Source organism: Dreissena polymorpha, chromosome 16, assembly GCF_020536995.1.
Source record: "Dreissena polymorpha isolate Duluth1 chromosome 16, UMN_Dpol_1.0, whole genome shotgun sequence".
Taxonomy (NCBI): domain Eukaryota; kingdom Metazoa; phylum Mollusca; class Bivalvia; order Myida; family Dreissenidae; genus Dreissena; species Dreissena polymorpha.
Window position 1 is genome coordinate 49,391,812 of NC_068370.1, and position 21,235 is coordinate 49,413,046.

At 38.1% G+C, this 21,235-nt stretch overlaps 1 protein-coding gene across 1 annotated transcript in view; it reads right to left on the reverse strand.

Annotated features, from left to right (window-relative positions):
* LOC127861617 (O(6)-methylguanine-induced apoptosis 2-like) overlaps positions 1-21,053 on the reverse strand; it is a 28,279-nt gene extending 7,226 nt beyond the window's left edge. The window contains exons 1-7 of the mRNA XM_052400275.1: positions 20,818-21,053; positions 18,779-18,900; positions 16,184-16,282; positions 14,650-14,835; positions 12,505-12,619; positions 5,184-5,287; positions 3,861-3,925 (exon numbers count right to left, since the gene is read on the reverse strand). Of these exons, the coding sequence (XP_052256235.1) occupies positions 3,861-3,925; positions 5,184-5,287; positions 12,505-12,619; positions 14,650-14,835; positions 16,184-16,282; positions 18,779-18,900; positions 20,818-20,905 (779 nt within the window). The 5' untranslated portion in view covers positions 20,906-21,053. The remainder of the gene's footprint in view (positions 1-3,860; positions 3,926-5,183; positions 5,288-12,504; positions 12,620-14,649; positions 14,836-16,183; positions 16,283-18,778; positions 18,901-20,817) is intronic.
* Positions 21,054-21,235: the final 182 nt, after the last annotated feature.

Sequence of the window (21,235 nt, forward strand, 5' to 3'; positions counted from 1 at the left end):
TACTCCATGAATTTTACTTTCCTTTTTACTGGAAGTTCACCGAAAGTGACTAAATATTGACACAGCGTTGCCGTCGCTAATTCGAAGCTGATTTTGTTGATTACTTTTTATTGTTTAAATTGAATGACAAAAACTGTTTTTAAACATTTAATATTGTTCATCAACAATAAAACGAGAAACATAATATTTACATGACGACAAAATAATTACATGACAAAACAGTTAGATCTAAATATAATTTAAGCTGAACTTAAACGAATAATTTACATAGCCACAACACAAATTGAACCTGTTTAACAAACTAACCAGTCAGTCTTTTAAAGTTGCCACGTTTAAAAGTCACTCGGATCGGCAACTTCAACGGATGATCTTGTGAAATACTTCCAAGCAGCAGAAGGCGTAGGTGGCATTTTGCGTGGACAGAGATTTACTTTATGCGTGTAGCAATTAATATATTTTCAATTAAATGAGGGTGAAATACCAAAAACATTTCTTTAAGTATAATACCTGATTGAATATTGAGTAATTAATTAAAGTTTGGACCATACGATATGCAAATACTCTTTAGAGGTTGAGATAATTATTTTCTTAAAGCTTTTTTGATTGGACAACATGATTATAACCATACGATCTTTTTTTGTTTTTCACACCATGTCGGATCTTCTTTTACTCATTTAATTTTTGATCATTTTAAATGTAATTCGAATTATTAGATCAAGACGGGTAGGTGTTTTAATTGCAATACTGTCTTATTTGTTTTTACACCAAGTTGGCTTTTCCTTTACTCATTTAATCTTTGATAATTTTAAATGTAATCATTGGATCAAGTGTAGGTCGGTGTTTTGATTGCCGACGCGATTTGCACCTATCATAATTTTGACACAAAGTGACTGTCTTTGTTATGCAATTAGCGGGATTTATGACCGGTATACTGTCATCACCATAGCGACGCATTATTGCCCCTACTGGAATAAACATTATGACACGAGAAACAACTTTATTTACAATGTTTGAAGCAAAATTCACGAATACAAAGTCTTTGAAATTACTTGATTTTTTTTCTTTTTTTTCTTCCAGATATTTGGATATTCGTTGACATCCCTATATATATATATAAACTATTACTATTTGATGAAAGTGTGTGGTTTTCAAAATTAGGCTATGTAATTGACGTTCTGAAAGTAAAGTAGTCACTTTCCCCTCTAAACCAGAATCCTCTCTAAACAGAATTTCCTCTCAATCCCGGGGGTGTCCGGTTTAGAGGGCTTCCACTGTACATACATGGGTGAAAGTAATGTGTTTTTTTCACAGTGAAAATGTAGGATTAAAATATTTGTTGATACAAGGTGTTATTTTAAAAGTTTTTACTGTAATTGACACTCAGCAAGCACACTATCATCATAGATGTCAAGGCTCTAGAGACACTGTCTGAGACAGAGGTTTCGAGAGGCAGTTGCTTCTTGAAGATGGGCTATGGAGCCCCCCCCCCCACCTCAACTCAGAAAGCAATAATCTAATTCCTATAGTATGAGGGTTAATTTGTAAATTATAAAAAAAAAAATCATATATCTGAGTGAGGATTTAAACAAGAAAGAAAGCATTTATTGAATTTTTTTGGATTTCGTTGATAAAGCCTAACAAAAGGTCATAGAATTATGTCTAAACATATCAGTGAAGTCATTAATTAATGGGAAAATCTTCAGTTTGTCACAATGGAAATTAAGTCCAAAGATATCTTTTAAGCACGTAGCAACACTGATGTGACTGTCATACATATGCCATCAAGTATTTGTTTGTCAGGGGAGGCCGGGGGGAGGCACGACATAAATTAACAGTAAACTGTTTTTTAAAAAAGTACAAACATTAATACATTAAAGTTACAAGCAGAAATGAAAATCCATGACTGATGACCCGAGATTTGACCTTGACCTTTTACATGTGAAAATAGGAATTGCACATGCCACATCATTTAGTATTCATGGAAATAACAATCAACAAAACAAGGGACAAAATTGTCACAAAACCAGGTTTTCATTGTGAAAAAAAAATCTGATAAAGGGAGAAAACTCAAACTGAACTTTTGAAATGAACAAACAAAATAAACCCCCTTTGTAAGTTTGTTTTAAAAAAAATTCTATTTTTAGTCGTGGCGACCTTGACATTGGAGATATTGACGTGATTCTTTCGTGCGACACACCGTCCCATGATGGTGAACAAATGTGCCAAATGATTTTAAAATCTCACAATGAATGACATAGTTATGGCCAGGACAAGCTCATTTATGGCCATTTTTGACCTTTGAACTCAAAGTATGACCTTGACCTTGGAGATATCGACGTAATTATTTCGCGCGACACACCGTCCAATGATGGTGAACAAAATTAATGTGCCAAATGATTTTAAAATCTGACAATGAACGACATAGTTATGGCCCGGACAAGCTTGTTCCGCCCGCCCGCCAGCCCGCCAGCCAGCCCGCCAGCCAGCCAGCCAGCCAGCCAGCCAGCCCGCCCGCATTCGCCAATCTAATAACCAGTTTTTTCCTTCGGAAAACCTGGTTAAAAATGTATTGATCGAACACTCAAGCCCCCATAATATTTTTCTGTTTCCAAATTTGAACATCAACCTCTAAGTTGACGTTTAAGGTAGGGAGACGAGTGTTACAAGTGACATGTCATCTTATAATGGTTAACATTTGTTCCAAGTTATGGCCAAGACAAGAATATTTTAAAATTTTCCTGTTTACTTCTAAGCTTAACCTTTACAGGGACAGGTTTTACATGTTTATTGTTGATTTATGAAAGTTAAAATGTTTGTTCCAAAATCATTATAAAAACCGTCAAAACCGTTTATCCGAAGTAATATCATATCTATGAGAAATTCAAAAGTTAAAGACAATAACAAGAGATTGCCAAGCAATATTGTCCCCTGCCTGTGAAACTCCACCATTGTCAGTAAAAAATAATAATTTATTGTTATATATTTGTTGCCAAAGCAACCAAAATTCTTGACATAGGAACAAAATGAAATGATGTGCATATTCTCCATATTGCCATCTATCCACATTTAAAGTTTCATGGAAAAATATGAAGAACTTTAAAAGTTATCGCAGGATCCAGAAAGTGTGATGGACTGACAGACAGACAGACGGAGCGCAAACCATAAGTCCCCTCCGGTTTCACCGGTAGGGGACAATAAAGAATGTTGACCTTCATATTTCAACAAGGAGCAAGACAGTTGCACACTGCACATTGTCTGGTAATGGAGAATAATATTCCAAAAATTAAAGATACTGAAATCCTCCAAGAGAGGTAATAGTTGCAGAGTGGACACAAAATCTTGGCTCCAAACAAGTTCTCTCCCATTTTAACAAGACTATTGCCAAGCAATAAAAGTCCCCTACCGCTCGGCTGCGAAAGCTTGTCAGATTTTTTGTGTGTAGAAGTCACAGTGACCTTGATCTTTGACCTAGTGACCCAAAATTGGGTGTGGCGTGTAGAACTCATCAAGGTGCATCTACATATGAAGTTTCAAAGTTGTAGGTGGAAGCACTCTGATTTTAGAGCCAATATAAAGGTTTTAGCACGACGCCTACGGTGGACAGCTGACAGCGGACGACGAGCTGGCTATGACAATACCTCGGGTTTTCTCCGAAAACAGCCCAGCTAAAAATGGTGACTTACATCTGCAGGTATGCAGAAAAGATTGTGACAAAAATGAACACAAAACATTCCGATACAAAAGAACTCACTAATAATCAAAAAACGTTTTAAATTACCGTATTAACTTTTCTCATAATTCATCTTGATACCTTGAAAGTAAACTCAATGGTCCAATAATACTCAAAAGAAGACACTCACGGAAATAACTGTTTATTTGCTGGATCAACTGGTTCATTTGGTTTATATGCACCTGGCCCAGGAACCTGAAAATATTTTATGAATTACGAAATGAAATTAATGACAAGAGGACTAAATAACCACACTCACCTGACTTTGAAGATTTGATATTTGATTAATATTAAACCTGTGGCCTCTAGAGTGTTCACAAATTAAGTTTTTTACCTTAACAAAATTTGGAATACCAATAACCTAACTATAATAAAGTTTAAAAAAGGAGGAAGAGATATAATTGTGAAATCAAGTTTTCTCATGATCTGTCCATCCCCATTAAAACGTATATTTACATAAATCGGAACATGCCAACATCTTGTTTTCTCGGGGAATGTTTTTACATGGTTGACTGCATATCAATTTACATGGGGACATTTAAGTGGTAACATGAATTGTTTGAAGCTGTATTACAATTCAATAGATATGTTAAGCTGAAATTTTGCACACCATTATAACAAGGATCCTACTTTATAATAGAATTGCATGTTACATATTTTATTGATATTCAACATCAATCTGTTTAGCAAAATATAGTAGTTTATGAGTATAGATTAGTGATTTTTTGCTTTTATTTGTTACAGCCTGTGCCATTTGAATTTGGAAAATTAGTGCGATAAACCATGAAATTGGGAAAAATAGTGAGATAAACCATGATATTGGGAAAAAGCATTATAAATATGATTATAAGTAACAGAATTAAGATTGTTTTTAAGTGCATGTTCACAGGTTTTTCTAGCCATTTTGTGAAAAGAAGTCTGGTCAAATTGGGAATGTTTTAATTGAAAAAGTGGCAAATTTGGGTATTATTTATTGACAAAAAGAACTTAATTAAAGTTATATATTTTGTAGAATGTTTAAATAAAAAGTTGAGATCTAGAGATAAGAAATGATAAGTCATAAGACATCTTCCTTAAAAAAAATATATATTATTTTTTAATTTGGCTTTTCTGGGGGAAATTTTGGTCAGCTTTTTGGGAAAAAACGTACATTTTTGCTATTGGGAAGCAGCCAAAAATCGGCGGTAATTTTTAGCAAAAAAAATCCCTGTAGATTGTTAAAAAATAAACACAAAATACCCAGAGAAAATTAAGGAATTTCACTAATTTTAAGAATGATATTTAGTTATCTTTAAAGAGCTTTGGATAACTGGCCTAGCTCTCATGACTGTGGATTATTTTTGCGTCTTTTTAGTGATTCAGCAACATAATTGTGTTCTTTGTCTTTAGTAGAAACATCAGCAAGTATGATAAAAAATAATCATAAAAGGATTATCAATTAATATGTTCTCACCTTTGGTGGATCTGGTGCCATTTGTCTCTTACTCGTTGACTTAAAACTTGAAAATGGAACTTTTACATTGTCATGCAACAATGCGTCATTGACATCATATTGACCTGGAAAAAGCACAATATTCACCATAATATTTCCATAACAATGTGTTACACAAATAGTAAGGTATAATATTTGTTAGAGTTGTCTGGAATATGTATTGGCAATTAAATGTCACAAAAGAAATAAAAACTAGGTAGCTGGTAATCTGTTCAACAGAAAAGCCTTATAACCGCATATGGATATCATCTGATTTACACCTGGCCCAGGTGGCCCTCCTTGGCCACCTGATCGGCTGTGAAATTTTTTCTAACTTTCCTTTAATCGAATTCAAGTACAGCATTAATCAGCTGTGACCATATATTTTTGACGGCATTGTTTGAAAGAGGGCAAATTTATCTTTAAAGGGATACCAGTAATGCAAAGCTTGATGTAAAGGAAATACAATAAAAATGCTTTAAAAGTGGCAGTTTTATAATCAGACCCTAAGGAAAATGGAATTAGTGTAATACAACCTAAGTACATTTTGTATGGGCACATAGTACTGATAAGGGTGGCTAATTTTAAAGAGGAACTAGAAATGGCGCGGCAGAGGCCGACGCGTATCCCCACGCCGCATGTTTGACCCAGGGGCGCCCCAGGGTTGGTAATGGGGCCATGCAAGGTTTGAGATTGACCGTATTATAATAAGAGAAGTTCAGTATCAATTAGAAGTGAATCAGTGTAGAAATGAAGAAATTATAGTAAAAGGCAATTTTGGGCTGGCGTGGCCTATGTGGGCGGGGCGCCCCATGGTTGGTAATGGGGCCATGCATAGTTTAGATTGACTGTATTGACAGATGGAGGCACGACACAGTCCTCAAGGAGCTAGCAGACATACTAGAGCGGGAGAGAAGGAAGACAAGACCTACCAACAAGAAGGCAGTACCAACAATCAAATTCGTCAAGGAAGGACAAACTGCCAAGAAGGCAAGAACCGCAGCAACATCTATCCTTGATGAATCAGAGCGTTGGGAGATGAAGGTCGACCTAGGAAAACAGCTGGTATTCCCAGACATAGTCCATACCACACAGAGACCAGACATAGTTATATGGTCTCCCAAGGACAAGAAACTGGTGATGATAGAACACACTGTACCCTGGGAGACTAGGTGTGATGAGGCCTACGAGCGGAAAATGGGAAAGTACACTGAGCTACAAGAACAGTGTAAAAGTCGCGGTTGGAGTGCCTGGCTGTTCCCCGTTGAAATAGGGTGCAGAGGATTTCCAGCCCAATCAGTATGGAGAATGCTCAGCAACATTGGGATCAAGGGAGGTGACAGGAAGAGGGCTGTAGGCAGACTTGGACAAGCTGCAGAAAAAGCATCCAACTGGCTGTGGATGATTCGAGAGGAGAAGAGCTGGACGCTAAACCACTGACCCGTAGTGTTTGGCCAACACTACGGATCCACTGCCCGGAGAGTGTCCTGGGATTAAAGGATAGAAACACTTGATGATAGGCAGTTCCCAGCTGATGAGTCAGTGGTTTGTGCAGTAGTATCTGTATTCTACACATCATATATCTGGGCAACCAGTGACTTCCAGGAAAGACTGGATGACGACTGAGAATAGAACAGTGACACTGGAGAGACAGATGACACCAGGAACAGACTGGACCCGGGGCATGACGGGGTAGCATCCCAGATTGCAGTCTTCGTGAGAAGACACCCACTATCAAGCTACAGACTCCGATACAGAAGAATACCCCCAGAGTCTCCCGAGATGGGGGGAGGATGAGAGACTCGATCAGACCGATTCAACGACAACGACACGGCTAGTCCAATCGACATTGACCGGAACAAAGGCAGAGGTGAAGTGTAGATGTGGAAAGGTGTGCAAGAACCTTAGAGGCTTGCGTATTCATCAAGGGAGAACGGCATGCGGGAGCACGGCAAGGCAGCGGCAACGCTCAGATTTTACATCTGGTGAGACGTTGGAGGATCCTAGTCAGGACTCAACCCACAGTACTGGGGACCTCTACGCAGCTGAGAAGCCACGCACCAATTCAGCAGATCCTGATATTGTCTCGCAAGTCAGCGACATCTTCGAAGAAGATGACCCTCTTCTAGAGCTTTTAGGTACTCCAGAAGACCTGAGGCCAAACACAGACACACAGCACAACACCCGAAATACAGCTTCCAATACTAATGCCACAGCTCAGAAGGTTAGAATTACATGGCCCAAGACAAGTGACAGGAACCTGTGGAAACAGTTTGATGAAGACCTCAACACCATCCTGGAAACAACACTCCAAGGGCCAGTAGAGAAGAAACTGAAGTCTCTGACCAACCTTGTCCACTCTATCGGCAAAGAACGATTTGGTGAGGTGAAACGGAAACCCACCAGAACCCCTGCACAGCCAAATAGAAGACAACGACAGATCACAGAGATTAGGAAAGAGCTGAAGTCACTGAGGAAATCCTACCAAAAAGCAAATATAGAGGAAAGACCCGGACTTCAGCAGCTTAGAGATGAACTCAGACAGAAACTGACCGATCTTCGTAAGGCAGAACAACTCCGAGACAAGCGGAAGAAGCGAGCCAAGAGGCGAGCTGAGTTCATAGCCAATCCATACAAGTTTTCCAAAGGACTCCTAGACAAAGAAAAATCTGGGAAGCTTGAAAGCAGTATGGAAGAGATACAACAGCATCTAAAGGACACACACTCCGATCCAGCAAGAGATAATCCATTAGGAAGCTGTCCAAGAATTGAACCAGTCCCAGAACCCACAATTCCACTAAACATAAAAGAACCAACAATGAAGGAAGTATCTGATGTAGTGAAGAAAGCAATAAGCGGCTCCGCACCATGACCAAACGGTATACCCTATAAAGTATACAAGATGTGCCCGATGCTACTACGAAGACTATGGACCCTACTTAAGGTGATATGGAGGAAAGGAAAAGTCCCAGATTGTTGGCAACAGGCAGAGGGAATATTTACTCCAAAGGAAAAGGGCTCCAAACATGTGACCGAATTCCGAACCATTTCACTGTTGAATGTGGAGGGGAAAATATTCTTCGCTGTCCTGGCAAGACGAATGACCACGTTCCTGACAACCAATCAGTACATTGACACATCAGTACAGAAAGGGGGGGTTCCGGGCTTCTCTGGCTGCATTGAACACTCCAGTGCCATCAGTCAGATCATCCGTGAAGCAAAGGTGAACGCCAATGACCTCAAAGTCGTCTGGTTAGACCTCGCCAACGCCTATGGCTCCATACCACACAAGCTTATTGAAGAAGCAATGAAGCACTATCATATCCCAGAGCATATACAGGGTATCATAAATGGCTACTTTGATGGCATACAGCTTCGATTCTCAATCGGTGACCAGACAACGCCATGGCAGAGGTTAGAGAAGGGGATAGTAACTGGCTGCACCATCTCAGTTGTACTATTCGTGATGGGCATGAACTTGATCATCAATGCCGCGAAGAGGGAAACCAGAGGACCAAAAACAGCGTCAGGTATACACCTCCCATCCAGCAGGGGGTTCATGGATGACCTGACCATCACTACCACCACACATGTACAGGCCCGCTGGGTACTAACAGCCCTACAGGACACGGTCACATGGGCACGAATGAAGTTCAAACCCAAGAAGTCAAGGAGCCTGATTATCAAGAAGGGAAAGGTCACCAAAAGATTCACTCTACAGGTGCAAGGGGAAGACATTCCATCCATTATTGACAGTCCAGTCAAGTGCCTCGGCAAGTGGTACGACGCCAGCCTGAAGGACACTAATAACATCACTAGAGTCAAAAACCAGCTCCAAGATGGCCTGAAGCTTATAGACCAGACAGGACTCCCGGGCAAGTTTAAGGCATGGCTCTACCAACATGGGTTACTACCTAGGCTTATTTGGCCCCTTATGCTGTACGAGATAGCTACAACCACTGTAGAAGGATTCGAGAGAGTGATCAAGCGGCATCTCCGGAGATGGCTTGGTGTCCCTCCTAGTTTCACCAGCATTGGACTGTATGGCAGAACCAACCAACTTCAACTCCCAATGACCTCACTAGTTGAAGAGTTCAAGGTTGCCAAAGGAAGACTGGTGGTAACCCTCAAAGAGTCATCAGATGACATGATATGGAAGGCAGGCATCGAGACACGCACAGGGCGAAAGTGGTCAGCAAGCCAGGCAGTCGCCCAGGCAGAAAGCAGGCTACGACACAAAGACATCGTAGGCACCACAGCTATAGGAAGACAAGGCCTGGGCAGTTCAAAACCACAACGCTGGAGCACTGCCGGTAAGAAAGAAAGAAGCCAAATGGTCCAGTATGAGATCAGGCTTTCAGAAGAGGAAGACAGGCGCGCCAGAGCAGTCGGGATGGGAGGGCAGTGCGCATGGACACAATGGCAGACCACAGAAAGACACCTGACATGGGTAGACATTTGGCACTACGAACCACTACGACTCAAATTCCTACTGAGATCCGTATATGATCTGCTGCCATCTCCAGTCAATCTACACAGATGGGGGTTAGTGGAAGACCCAAAGTGCCAGCTGTGCGACAAACCAGGAACCATGCAGCACACCCTCTCATCTTGCCAGACAGCGCTAACACAAGGCCGCTACAGATGGAGGCACGACACAGTCCTCAAGGAGCTAGCAGACATACTAGAGCGGGAGAGAAGGAAGACAAGACCTACCAACAAGAAGGCAGTACCAACAATCAAATTCGTCAAGGAAGGACAAACTGCCAAGAAGGCAAGAACCGCAGCAACATCTATCCTTGATGAATCAGAGCGTTGGGAGATGAAGGTCGACCTAGGAAAACAGCTGGTATTCCCAGACATAGTCCATACCACACAGAGACCAGACATAGTTATATGGTCTCCCAAGGACAAGAAACTGGTGATGATAGAACTCACTGTACCCTGGGAGACTAGGTGTGATGAGGCCTACGAGCGGAAAATGGGAAAGTACACTGAGCTACAAGAACAGTGTAAAAGTCGCGGTTGGAGTGCCTGGCTGTTCCCCGTTGAAATAGGGTGCAGAGGATTTCCAGCCCAATCAGTATGGAGAATGCTCAGCAACATTGGGATCAAGGGAGGTGACAGGAAGAGGGCTGTAGGCAGACTTGAACAAGCTGCAGAAAAAGCATCCAACTGGCTGTGGATGATGCGAGAGGAGAAGAGCTGGACGCTAAACCACTGACCCGTAGTGTTTGGCCAACACTACGGATCCACTGCCCGGAGAGTGTCCTGGGATTAAAGGATAGAAACACTTGATGATAGGCAGTTCCCAGCTGATGAGTCAGTGGTTTGTGCAGTAGTATCTGTATTCTACACACATCGTAATAAGAGAGGTTCAGTATCAATTTGAAGTGAATCGGCGTAGAAATAAGGAAATTATAGTAAAAGGCAATTTTGGGTGGCAGTATTGTCATAAAAGAGGTTCAGTATCAATTTTAAGACAATCGGTGTAGAAATGAAGAAATTATAGTAAAATAACCTTAAAAAATGAGTAAAAATCTCTGACTTGGCCCCACCCCAACCCCCATAACTTTTGACCCAGGGGTCAGATCAAAATTCCAAATATAGCAGGGTCGCTCATATGCTCATAGCTACCATGTGTGTAAGTTTCAAGGTTCTAGTACTAATAGTGTAGGAGGAGAAAGTGGCCAGGACGGACGGACAAACGGACGGACGGCGGAGATAACCACCATATCCCAACGCTTTTCAAAAAGCGTGGGGATAAAGACAATTTTGGGTGGGTGTGGCTTATAATGGGCGGGGCACCCCAGGGTTGGTAATGGAGCCATACATAGTTGATATTGACAGTATTGTCATAAGGGATGTTCAGTATCAATTTGAAGTAAATCGGTGTAGAAATGAAGAAATTATAGTAAAAGGCAATTTTGGGTGGGCGTGGCCTATGTGGCTGGGCGCCCCAGGTTGGTAATGGGGCCATACATAGTTGAGATTGACCGTATTGTCATAAAAAAGGTACAGTATCAATTTGAAGTGAATCGGTGAAGAAATGAAAAAATTATAGTAAAAGGCAATTTTGGGTGGGCGTGGCCTATGTGGGCGGGGCGCCCCAGGGTTGGTGATGGGGCCATGCATAGTTGAGATTAACTGTATTGTCATAAGAGAGGTTCAGTATCAATTTGGAGTGAATCAGTGTAGAAATGAAGAAATTGTAGTAAAAGGCAATTTTGGGTGGGCGTGGCCTTTGTGGGCGTGGCCTATTTGGGGGGGGGGGAACCCCAGGGTTGGTAATGGGGCCATGCATAGCTGAGATTGACCGTATTGTCATAAGAGAGGTTCAGTATCAATTTGAAGTGAATCGGTGTAGAAATGAAGAAATTATAGTAAAAGGCAATTTTGGGTGGGCGTGGCCTATGTGGGCGTGACCTATGTGGGCGGGATGCCCTAGGGTTGGTAATGGGGCCATGCATAGCTGAGATTGACCGTATTGTCATAAGAGAGGTTCAGTATCAATTTGAAGTGAATCGGTGTAGAAATGAAGAAATTATAGAAAAAAGGCAATTTTGGGTGGGCGTGGCCTATGTGGCCGGGGCGCCCCAGGGATGGTAATGGGGCCATGCATAATTGAGATTGACCGTATTGTCATAAGAGAGGCTCAGTATCAATTTGAAGTAAATCGGTGCAGAAATGAAGAAGTAAATGTAAAATAACATAAAAAAATGAGTGAAAATCCTTGACCCGGCCCCGCCCCAACCCCCATAACTTTTGACCCAGGGATCAGATCAAAATTCAGTCACTGTCATCGTCGCACATATGCTCATAGCTACCATGTATGTAAGTTTCAAGGTTCTAGTGCTAATAGTGTAGGAGAAGCAGGTGGCCAGGACGGACGGACAGACGCACATCACCACAATATCCCCACTTTTTCTCCGAAAAACGTGGGGATAAAAATGAATTGGGGTTCACTGGTAAGGCTTAAATAACTTGAATAATGTTAATATTGATAAAAATATGCCAAATAGAAAACAAAATTTAGAGCTCTGAAGCAAATGTGACTGATACTTATGTTAGCTTTGTCATCTAACTTCACTGGCAAATAAGAATATGTCAATCACTACTAAAGATGAAAAAGTGTTGTAAACATCTACACTTCATGGTGATTACATTCTTTAAAGTTTTAATTTAATCACTTGAAAAATGTGGAAGAAGCACAATCCGACAGCTTTTAAGAACAAATGAACCGATCCTACAGAATGACTCCAGTACACGCCCACCAAATAGAAGTTTCACAAACGATCAATACCTGGTCCTGGTTTCTTCAACGCCTCTTTAATGTTGATCATTTCTCGTTTGGACTGTGATTTAAATGCAGAGTCAGCTGATACATTGTTGCTTTTACCGTATTTACTCTTTTGAACCTGCTCAAACATGCATAAGACATTAAAATTTACGAAGTGAAAAATGTCAAGTAAAAACATCAGTATCTTTTTCGGCAATGAAGAAATTTAATAAAAATTCTTAAAAAAATAAAGTAAATTATTGGAAAAAGGTGTGAAATTAAAGATAAATATTGCAAAGTCAACATGTCAATTCAGCCTTTTCATTAATCTGTAATGTCTTTTGTCGAATTCTGTTAATAACAAAATATCTTGATTAACAGTCACAAACTTTGATAAAGAAATCTGAAAAAATTACATAAGCTTTTACAAGGTTTTTATGAAAAAACTGCATGTAAAATATAATGCTTATACCTCAAGTTAATTTATATAGACCTAGATATGCGTTTTAGTGCAAATTAATATGAATAAGCAGACTACATAGAAAGATAACTAAAACAAGAGGGCCTGAAAGGCCCAAAGTCGCTCACCTGAGATAACAAGATATTATTGGGACAAATCTTTTGACCAAGTTTCACGAAGATCGGAAAATAAATGTGGCCTCTAGAGAGTTAACAAGGTTTTACTTTAGCCATATAAGGAAAACTGCCCTGCCCCCTGGCGGCCATGTTTTTCAACCAACCGGCATCATTTTTGAACTCATACAAGATATTATCGGGATGAATCTTCTGACCAAGTTTCATGAAGATCCGACAGTAAATGTGGCCTCTAGAGTGTTAACAAGATTTTACTATAGCCATATAAGGAAAAATGCCCCGCCCCTTGGAAGCCATTTTTTTCAAGCAAACATAATTATTTTCGAACTTATCCAAGATATCATTGAGACCGATCTTCTGACCAAATTTCATGAAGATTGGACAATAAATGTGGCCTCTAGAGTGTTAACAAGGTTTTACTATAGCCATATAAGGAAAATAGCCCGCCCCTGTAGTGGCCATGTTTTTCAACCAACCGGCATCATTTTTGAACTTGTCCAAGATATTATAGGGATGAATCTTCTGACCAAGTTTCATGAAGATCAGACTATAAATGTGGCCCCTAGAGTGTTAACAAGATTTTACTATAGCCTTATATAGCCATATAAGGAAAAATGCCCCGCCCCTTGGCAGCCATGTTATTCAAGCAAACATAACTATTTTCAAACTCATCCAAGATATCATTAAGACAAATCCACTGACCAAATTTCATCAAGATTGGGCAATAAATGGTGCCTCAGAGGCTCTAGAGTGCTAACAAGGTTTTACTATAGCCATATAAAGAAAAATGCCCCGCCCCCTGGCGGCCATGTTTTTCAACCAACCGGCATTATTTTCGAACTCATCTAAGATATTATTGGGATAAATCTTCTGACCAAGTTTCATTAAGATTTGACAATAAATGTGGCCTCTAGAGTGTTAACAAGATTTTACTATAGCCATAAATAGCCATACAAGGAAAAATGCCCCGCCCCTTGGCAGCCATGTTTTTCAAGCAAAGGTTACCATTTTTGAACTCATCAAAGATATCAGTGGGACAAATCTTCTGAGCAAGTTTCGTGAAGATTGGAAAATACATGTGGCCTCTAGAGTGTCAACAAGGTTTTACTAAAGCCATATAAGGAAAACTGCCCTGCCCCCTGGCGGCCATGTTTTTCAACCAACCGGCATCATTTTCGAACTTGTCCAAGATATTATTGGGATGAATCTTCTGATCAAGTTTCATTAAGATCAGACAATAAATGTGGCCTCTAGAGTGTTAACAAGATTTTACTATAGCCATATATAGCCATATAAGGAAAAATGCCCCGCTCCTTGGCAGCCATGTTTTTCAAGCAAACGTAACCATTTTCGAAGTCATCCAAGGTATCATTGAAACCAATCTTCTGACCAAATTTCATGAAGAAATTTGCCTCTAGAGAGTGAACAAGGCAAATATGACGTCGCACAACGGACAAGACATGACGGACAACGGACGACGGACAAAAGGCGATCACAAAAGCTCACCATGAGCACATTGTGCTCAGGTGAGCTAAAAAAACAGTACTGCATTTACAAATATCTTTTGCAGCTTACATCATATGCATTGGGTGCAGGTTTTTGGTGACGTGGGTCATTTTCAAGCGGTACAGCAATGGGTTTGTGGAAATTTCCGGTGGTGCCAGACTTATTAAAGTCTTTCTGCGTTGTCAGTAAGCCTGGCAAGTTGTATATACCGGGTCCTGGTGCATTGGACATCAAATAGCGACTTTGGCGCTTTGACTGAAATAGTGTACAGAAAATGCTTTGACACAGTAAAGTCTGGATATTTACAGGTCCTTTCAAAAATATGCCATCTTGTTATTTTTAGCATAGGGGGCATATACCTTGCCAACACTATGCACTTGACCATTCTTCCACTTGGATAGTATAATGAACATTTTCTGTTAGTCCCTTTATGTAAAATCAACAAGTCTTTTTTGAAATTGAATACCTGTATTAGTTAAATAGAATATGCAAGAGACCATCCACAGTTAATAATGCTTTGGGTGCACTAGTATCAATATTGATACCTTTTGAAATGGCCACTTGATGATCGTGTTGCATGAGACCATCCACAGTTAATAATGCTTTGGGTGCACTAGTATCAATATTGATACCTTTTGAAATGGCCACTTGATGATCGTGTTGCATGTCGTATCATTTAAATGTAAGAAGACTTTAAAAAAATTTAACCAGTTTTTATCATGTGTTGTGCTTTTAAAATTGTTGATTCACAGAACAATGGTGGATACCCAGGTACACGATACAAGCTTTGGTACAATGTGATAAATGGAAAACCCCATTTCCGACCAAACTGCACAACAGTGACCAGCCAGGCTGCCCCAGCACCCAAACTGTATTTAGACTTCAACGTTTGGCTTTGGTCATTATGAAATTTTGAGCTACCTGGCAGTTGATTATAATTCCATAGCGGCATAGGGCCCTTACTTGGGTTGACTTTTTCTAAAAACAAAAGCAGGGTTTTCAATACATTAGCATTTTATTACTGCGTACTATTGGAAAGTGAATTGTAAAGTGGTATTATGCGTGTCAAACAGACCTACCGGTATATTTCGCAAGTATCAGTCAAACATAAACTTTTTCAATTAAGACTCTTTTTGGATGAACATTTCATAGATAACTAAATAATACTAAATTAAAAAACAAAGTTAAAATAAAAATTACAAACAGAATTTATGTTGTTGTGTTCAAACAGAACTGTTCGTTTTAAAAGACAATTGGCCTTTGCAATGGTTGGATAATGTATTAGGTACCTTTCCAGTGATAAAATGCTTGTCAATCACTGTGACCATTGGGGAAAACTTCCACTTTTAAAATTCTTCAGTATCACTACTTCTCTTTGCATTGAACATTCCAATATAGTATGTTTATTGGTTTTATATATCCATAAAGTATACTGCTACAAAAACAATATCATACCCCCCCCCCCCAAAAAAAAAAAGAGAGTATATATTTTACTTTTATACCAATTAGGTTCATATACAGGATAGACAAAAACAAATTATTCTGGTTCAGATCATTTCATCACATGTTCTTACTTTTCTTATAATCTATGTTTACAACATACCTTGGAGGCAAATCCACCCGTTCCTTTCTTTGATAGCGATACTGAGGTATTATCAACTGTTACATGACCAACATAGCTTCCTGGTCCAGGGGCATCAGTCTACAGCAAAAACAAGTAAACTGTGTTCATAATGACATAATCAGTTAAAGGGGACTTTTCACGTTTTGGTAAATTGACAAAATTAAAAAAATGTTTCATATTTGCACATTTTAATTTTAGTTATGATATTTGTGAGGAAACAGTAATACTGAACATTTACCATGATCTAAAATATCCATTATATGCTACTTTTGACGATTTCAAAACCAGAAAATTATAAAGTGTTGCAACGCGCACGATTTAATAATTTGTAGAGTTCTGTTGTTGTTATTGTTATATTTTTGTGACACTACAAGGATTGCTTATACATTGTATAAAATACGTTACTAATTGAATGAGCACAGATGGCCGAGTGGTCTTAAGCGATTGACTTTTACTCCAGGGATCAGTGGTTCTAGTCCAGTTTAGGGTTATTTTTTTTTTTCTTTCTTATATTGTATTCTTGTTTTTTTACTGGAGCTATTTAGATCCAATGTTTACATTTATCAATATAAACCATTGTTTGACAAACTTCAATACATGCCAAATTCTGTCAAAAGGTCCATTTAAAGGGATCTTTTCACGGTTTGGTAAATTGACAAAATTGAAAAAAGTTGTTTCAGATTCGCAAAATTTCGTTTTAGTTATGATATTTGTGAGGAAACAGTATTACTGAACATTTTCCATAGTCCAATATAGCCATTATATGTATCTTTTGACGATTTGAAAACCTAAAAATTATAAAGCGTTGCAACTTGAAACGATTGAATAATTTGGAGAGTTCTGTTGTTGTCTTCTAAATTTACGAAACAACGAAGATTGCTTATATAAGGTATAAAATACTTAAACTGTGTATACCCGGCGGAATAGCCGAGAGGGCTAATACATTTTTACTTCAGACTAACTCCAGGACTCCAGGGGTCACTGGTTCAAGCCCTGGTACCGGCTACTTTTTTCCCCTTTTTTTAATTGTATTCTTGTTTTTTTACTGGAGCTTTTAATATCCAATGTTTACATTTATCAATATTAAGCATTTAATGACAAACTTCAAAATATTCCAAAATCTGTGAAAAGGCCCCTTTAAATGACAATTGAACATTTTTTTATATTTAAGTCATAGATTTATAGTTTTTTATCTGGCATTGACAATATGTCATTTATGTGTTGGTCTGTGCAAATATATGTTTTTTTTCAGTTCAAGCTCAGTTACAACTTGTAAACCTCAGTTCAACTTAAATAACTGCATTTACAACCTCTGCCCACCCTAAAAAAATGTATGGAAACAATAATAACGAAGCTCTTGAAAGAAATCTTGCATAATTTTGAAACTGCATACCAAAGCCTTTGGCACATAATGTTTGCAAGTTAATTTTAATGTTGCATACATGTTCTTTACAGTTACAAAAATTCCCATTTTAAGTTGTTATTAACTGGACAAAATCTTATCCTTCCTTTTTTTAATCAATTAAGCAACAAAAAAAGACCTGCAATTACAGCCTCTTTGCTATGTTAATTTCTGTATTGAATTGCCATATAAGTGTCAATTATCAGTCATTATCACCTCGATATATCTACACAACACTACTGATAGCAACATAACTTGCCAATCAAGCATACAAAGGAATTTTTACCATGCTTAGTTTTACCAACTTATACAACTGCATGTTTAATTGCCTGTTACTGATCAATCATCTATATATAAACATGTTTATTTATAGATCTTACCCTTATGTAACATCTGGGTATTCAACCATGACAAAGGAACTTACATAATTACAACTTATGTAACTGAATGTTTACTCACCTGTGACTGACCCTTAGCAAGTATCTATATATAAACATGCTTATTTATAGAATTCCCTTATGCAATAATTGGCTTTTCGACCATGACAAAGGGACTACTTACATAATTTGAACTTATGTAACTAGAAGGAATTGCTTATGTAACTTAGGGTTCTGTTGATCTGTCAATTTTAGATGTTCGTCTAATTTGAACCAAACTCAAAACCTGGACATTTTTTTATAAACTTATTATTTAAAAACAAAACAAATCAGTTTAATGTGCAACAAGTGTAAGTCATTCCTTATACAACACTTTTCTTTATTTTGCAGTGTGTCTTCATGGTTATGGGGACTTACCCCTTTACAACTTAGATATGTATTGTGACACATGTGTAATCCCTTGGAAAGTTAAATGTTATTAAAGACCTTTCTTACAAGACTCAATTTCAAGTTGTAAAGGCTTCATTTCCAACCATAAGATACTGATGAGCTAGAAACAGCATACAAACTAAACAGACTGCAAGTTACTCACAGGTTGTTCTGGTTTTATGATTTTTGCACATAGCCATTTTCTCTTTGCTGAGTGGGAAAGGTTAAGTTTCCACATACTCCCTCTCTTGAAATAATTTATTAATTTAAGTTATTGGTAAGCTTAATTTTAACTAAAACAAATTTGATGCATATTACCCGGTTACATTTATATATTTTAAATAACGAACATGCAATAAAACTTACAAAATAGTTTTCTGAGTGAAATCTTTTTGCTTGTTGTCCAAATCCTTTCCGATCAGCATTATCAGTAACTATTGTCTGGTATCTACTGGGAATAGAAGAAGTGGCTGCTACAATGCCATGACCTGAAAACAAACCGACCCAAATTATTTGTTACAACCTCTTTCAACTTTAGAACACAGCTTCTTACCTTCAAATGTATGCATCCCAATATAAATGCAAAAGTTTGCGATGTTGTTATAGTTGTGTGCATTAATTTTGATTGTTTAAAGATAAAGGCAAGGGGTTTATAGTCTGATTATGGTACTAAACTCATATTCAATTAATTAACAGCTTCATTGTATAAATGTACAATTATAAAAAATACTTTAAGCAAAAATGTTTCAGGCAAGAAAGATTTCCTTTTACTGGCCCAACTTGCAACTTATGTTTTAATGTAAATCTATAGGATTGTAAACTTAAACTTGTGTAAGTGTTTAAGGTTGAATTGAATTGCTACATTGAATTATATACATTGAAATTTACAGCTTAGCTGCTTTGGAAGAGTGTTGTCATGAGCATTGAACATCATTATTTAAGATGGGCTTAGGCGTTTACTTGCATGATACAATCATGAAGGAATTCCGGATCACTAATGAAACAAACGCCGTTTAAGAATCCTAATTTACACTAATTTGCGAGTGTTATACCTCTTTGGAAGCCGATTTATGTCCCCTATCCTACACAAGTTTCAAAAGTTGGAATTTATCCATTCATAAATATGTAAACATTGAATTTCCAAGTCCTGTCAGAACACAAGTTTAGAATCAATGACAGGTATTCCAGATCACATGACGTAAACTATTACCAATGCTGGGGACCAATTCAAAATTATGTTTAACTTTCAAATAGCTTGCAGATCAGCTGATTAAGCAATTTTAAGAAGTAAAGGAAAAGAAAAATGTATTTATTATAGTTGTGTGATTGAATAAACTGGTTATACAGGTTTTGAAGGTGTTACATGTTCAGTGGTGTTGAAATGAAGATTGCCTCGTGCACAGATTTGTAGGTTTGGTAGTTCGACAGGCTAGTGAAGTCAGGAACTAAAATATCAATATAACAAAACATTTCTCATAGATTTGATACATCCAATTTGTTTGTGATGTTCCCCGTGTTTTGATCCTATGACTCGGAAAACCTGCCTTATATATAAGAATAAAAGGGTAATCTGATCTTTTTCTAATAACTTCTTACAGTATTTAACCTAATGATCATCTTAAGTAAGCGATTGAATTCTATTTTAAAGCAAAATATGTAATACCCAACGTACATGTAAGTTTTGGCATTCCACAAAAGAGTCTGGACTCAATTTGGTGTAAGTGGTGCGTAGGTAAATTTATCCACCCTGTTACAAAATTAATGGGTCGCAGAACATCAATTTGTGCTCAAAAACTGTGTTAAATGGATCGATCTGATAGAGAATGGATGGACTTCAGGATTATATCAGCTTCACTTCAATATTGAATGTATTTTTTTCGTAAAGACAAGTAAATAACGCTACTGATTCGGAACTCCTGTTCAGCCGAAACTACATACCCAAATGTAGTAAACAAAAATGTTGACCACCTTACCTATGAAAGTATATGGAAGAGTCAGAGGAAAGAACAACTGTTTTGCCCATGATACAATATAACTGTGCAACAGAGCATTCCCCAAACTTTACTGATAAGCCGCTGGCTTTTCTCAACAGTAAATTCATGATTGAATAATGAAGTTCACTTAATTGCAGACAATGCTGATGAGATCTGTAAACTCCAATAAATGTATGAAAGAAATTATACTAAACAAAAGACATCATTTATTTGTAACCCATGCCATTAATCCTAGTAAGATAATTGCCACTTAGTCTTAGGTACTCGCATACAATAATTCATTAATTGATTCATGACTGCATGAGTGATGTGAGTCTGATCACTTGATGGGAATAATTCTTTTGTATTAGTATACATAAGATGATACGAAAGCACTAGAGCCAAACTTTACTTATGCATTAATCAATTAACCTTTATGTAAGTGTCCAGAAGGGTTTCGACTATGTATACGTCGAACATAATCTTCGTCGACCACTCGTATTGAGTCAGTGGCAGCCATTTGTAAACAACCTTATTACAATTGTAACCGGAAGCTATTCCGTGTTAAAGTAGACCTATCAATTATTAAAAGCCAAAGCACAAGTAAGGTCAAATGTTAGATCGAGTGAACATTTATTTATTTATTTAATTATAATGAGCACAAAAATTCTTAAGAACAAGAAAACGACAATTGAGAAAAAACCCATATATCACTGCGACTTTACGAGCTTGCCTAGCAACACAAAATAGGAAAGTCCATTTAATCATGCAGGGCCAATTGTAAACAACTTTTGTTATCCACTTTACATTGATTATTGGTGATAAAAGTAGAATAAAAAACTCGTAAATT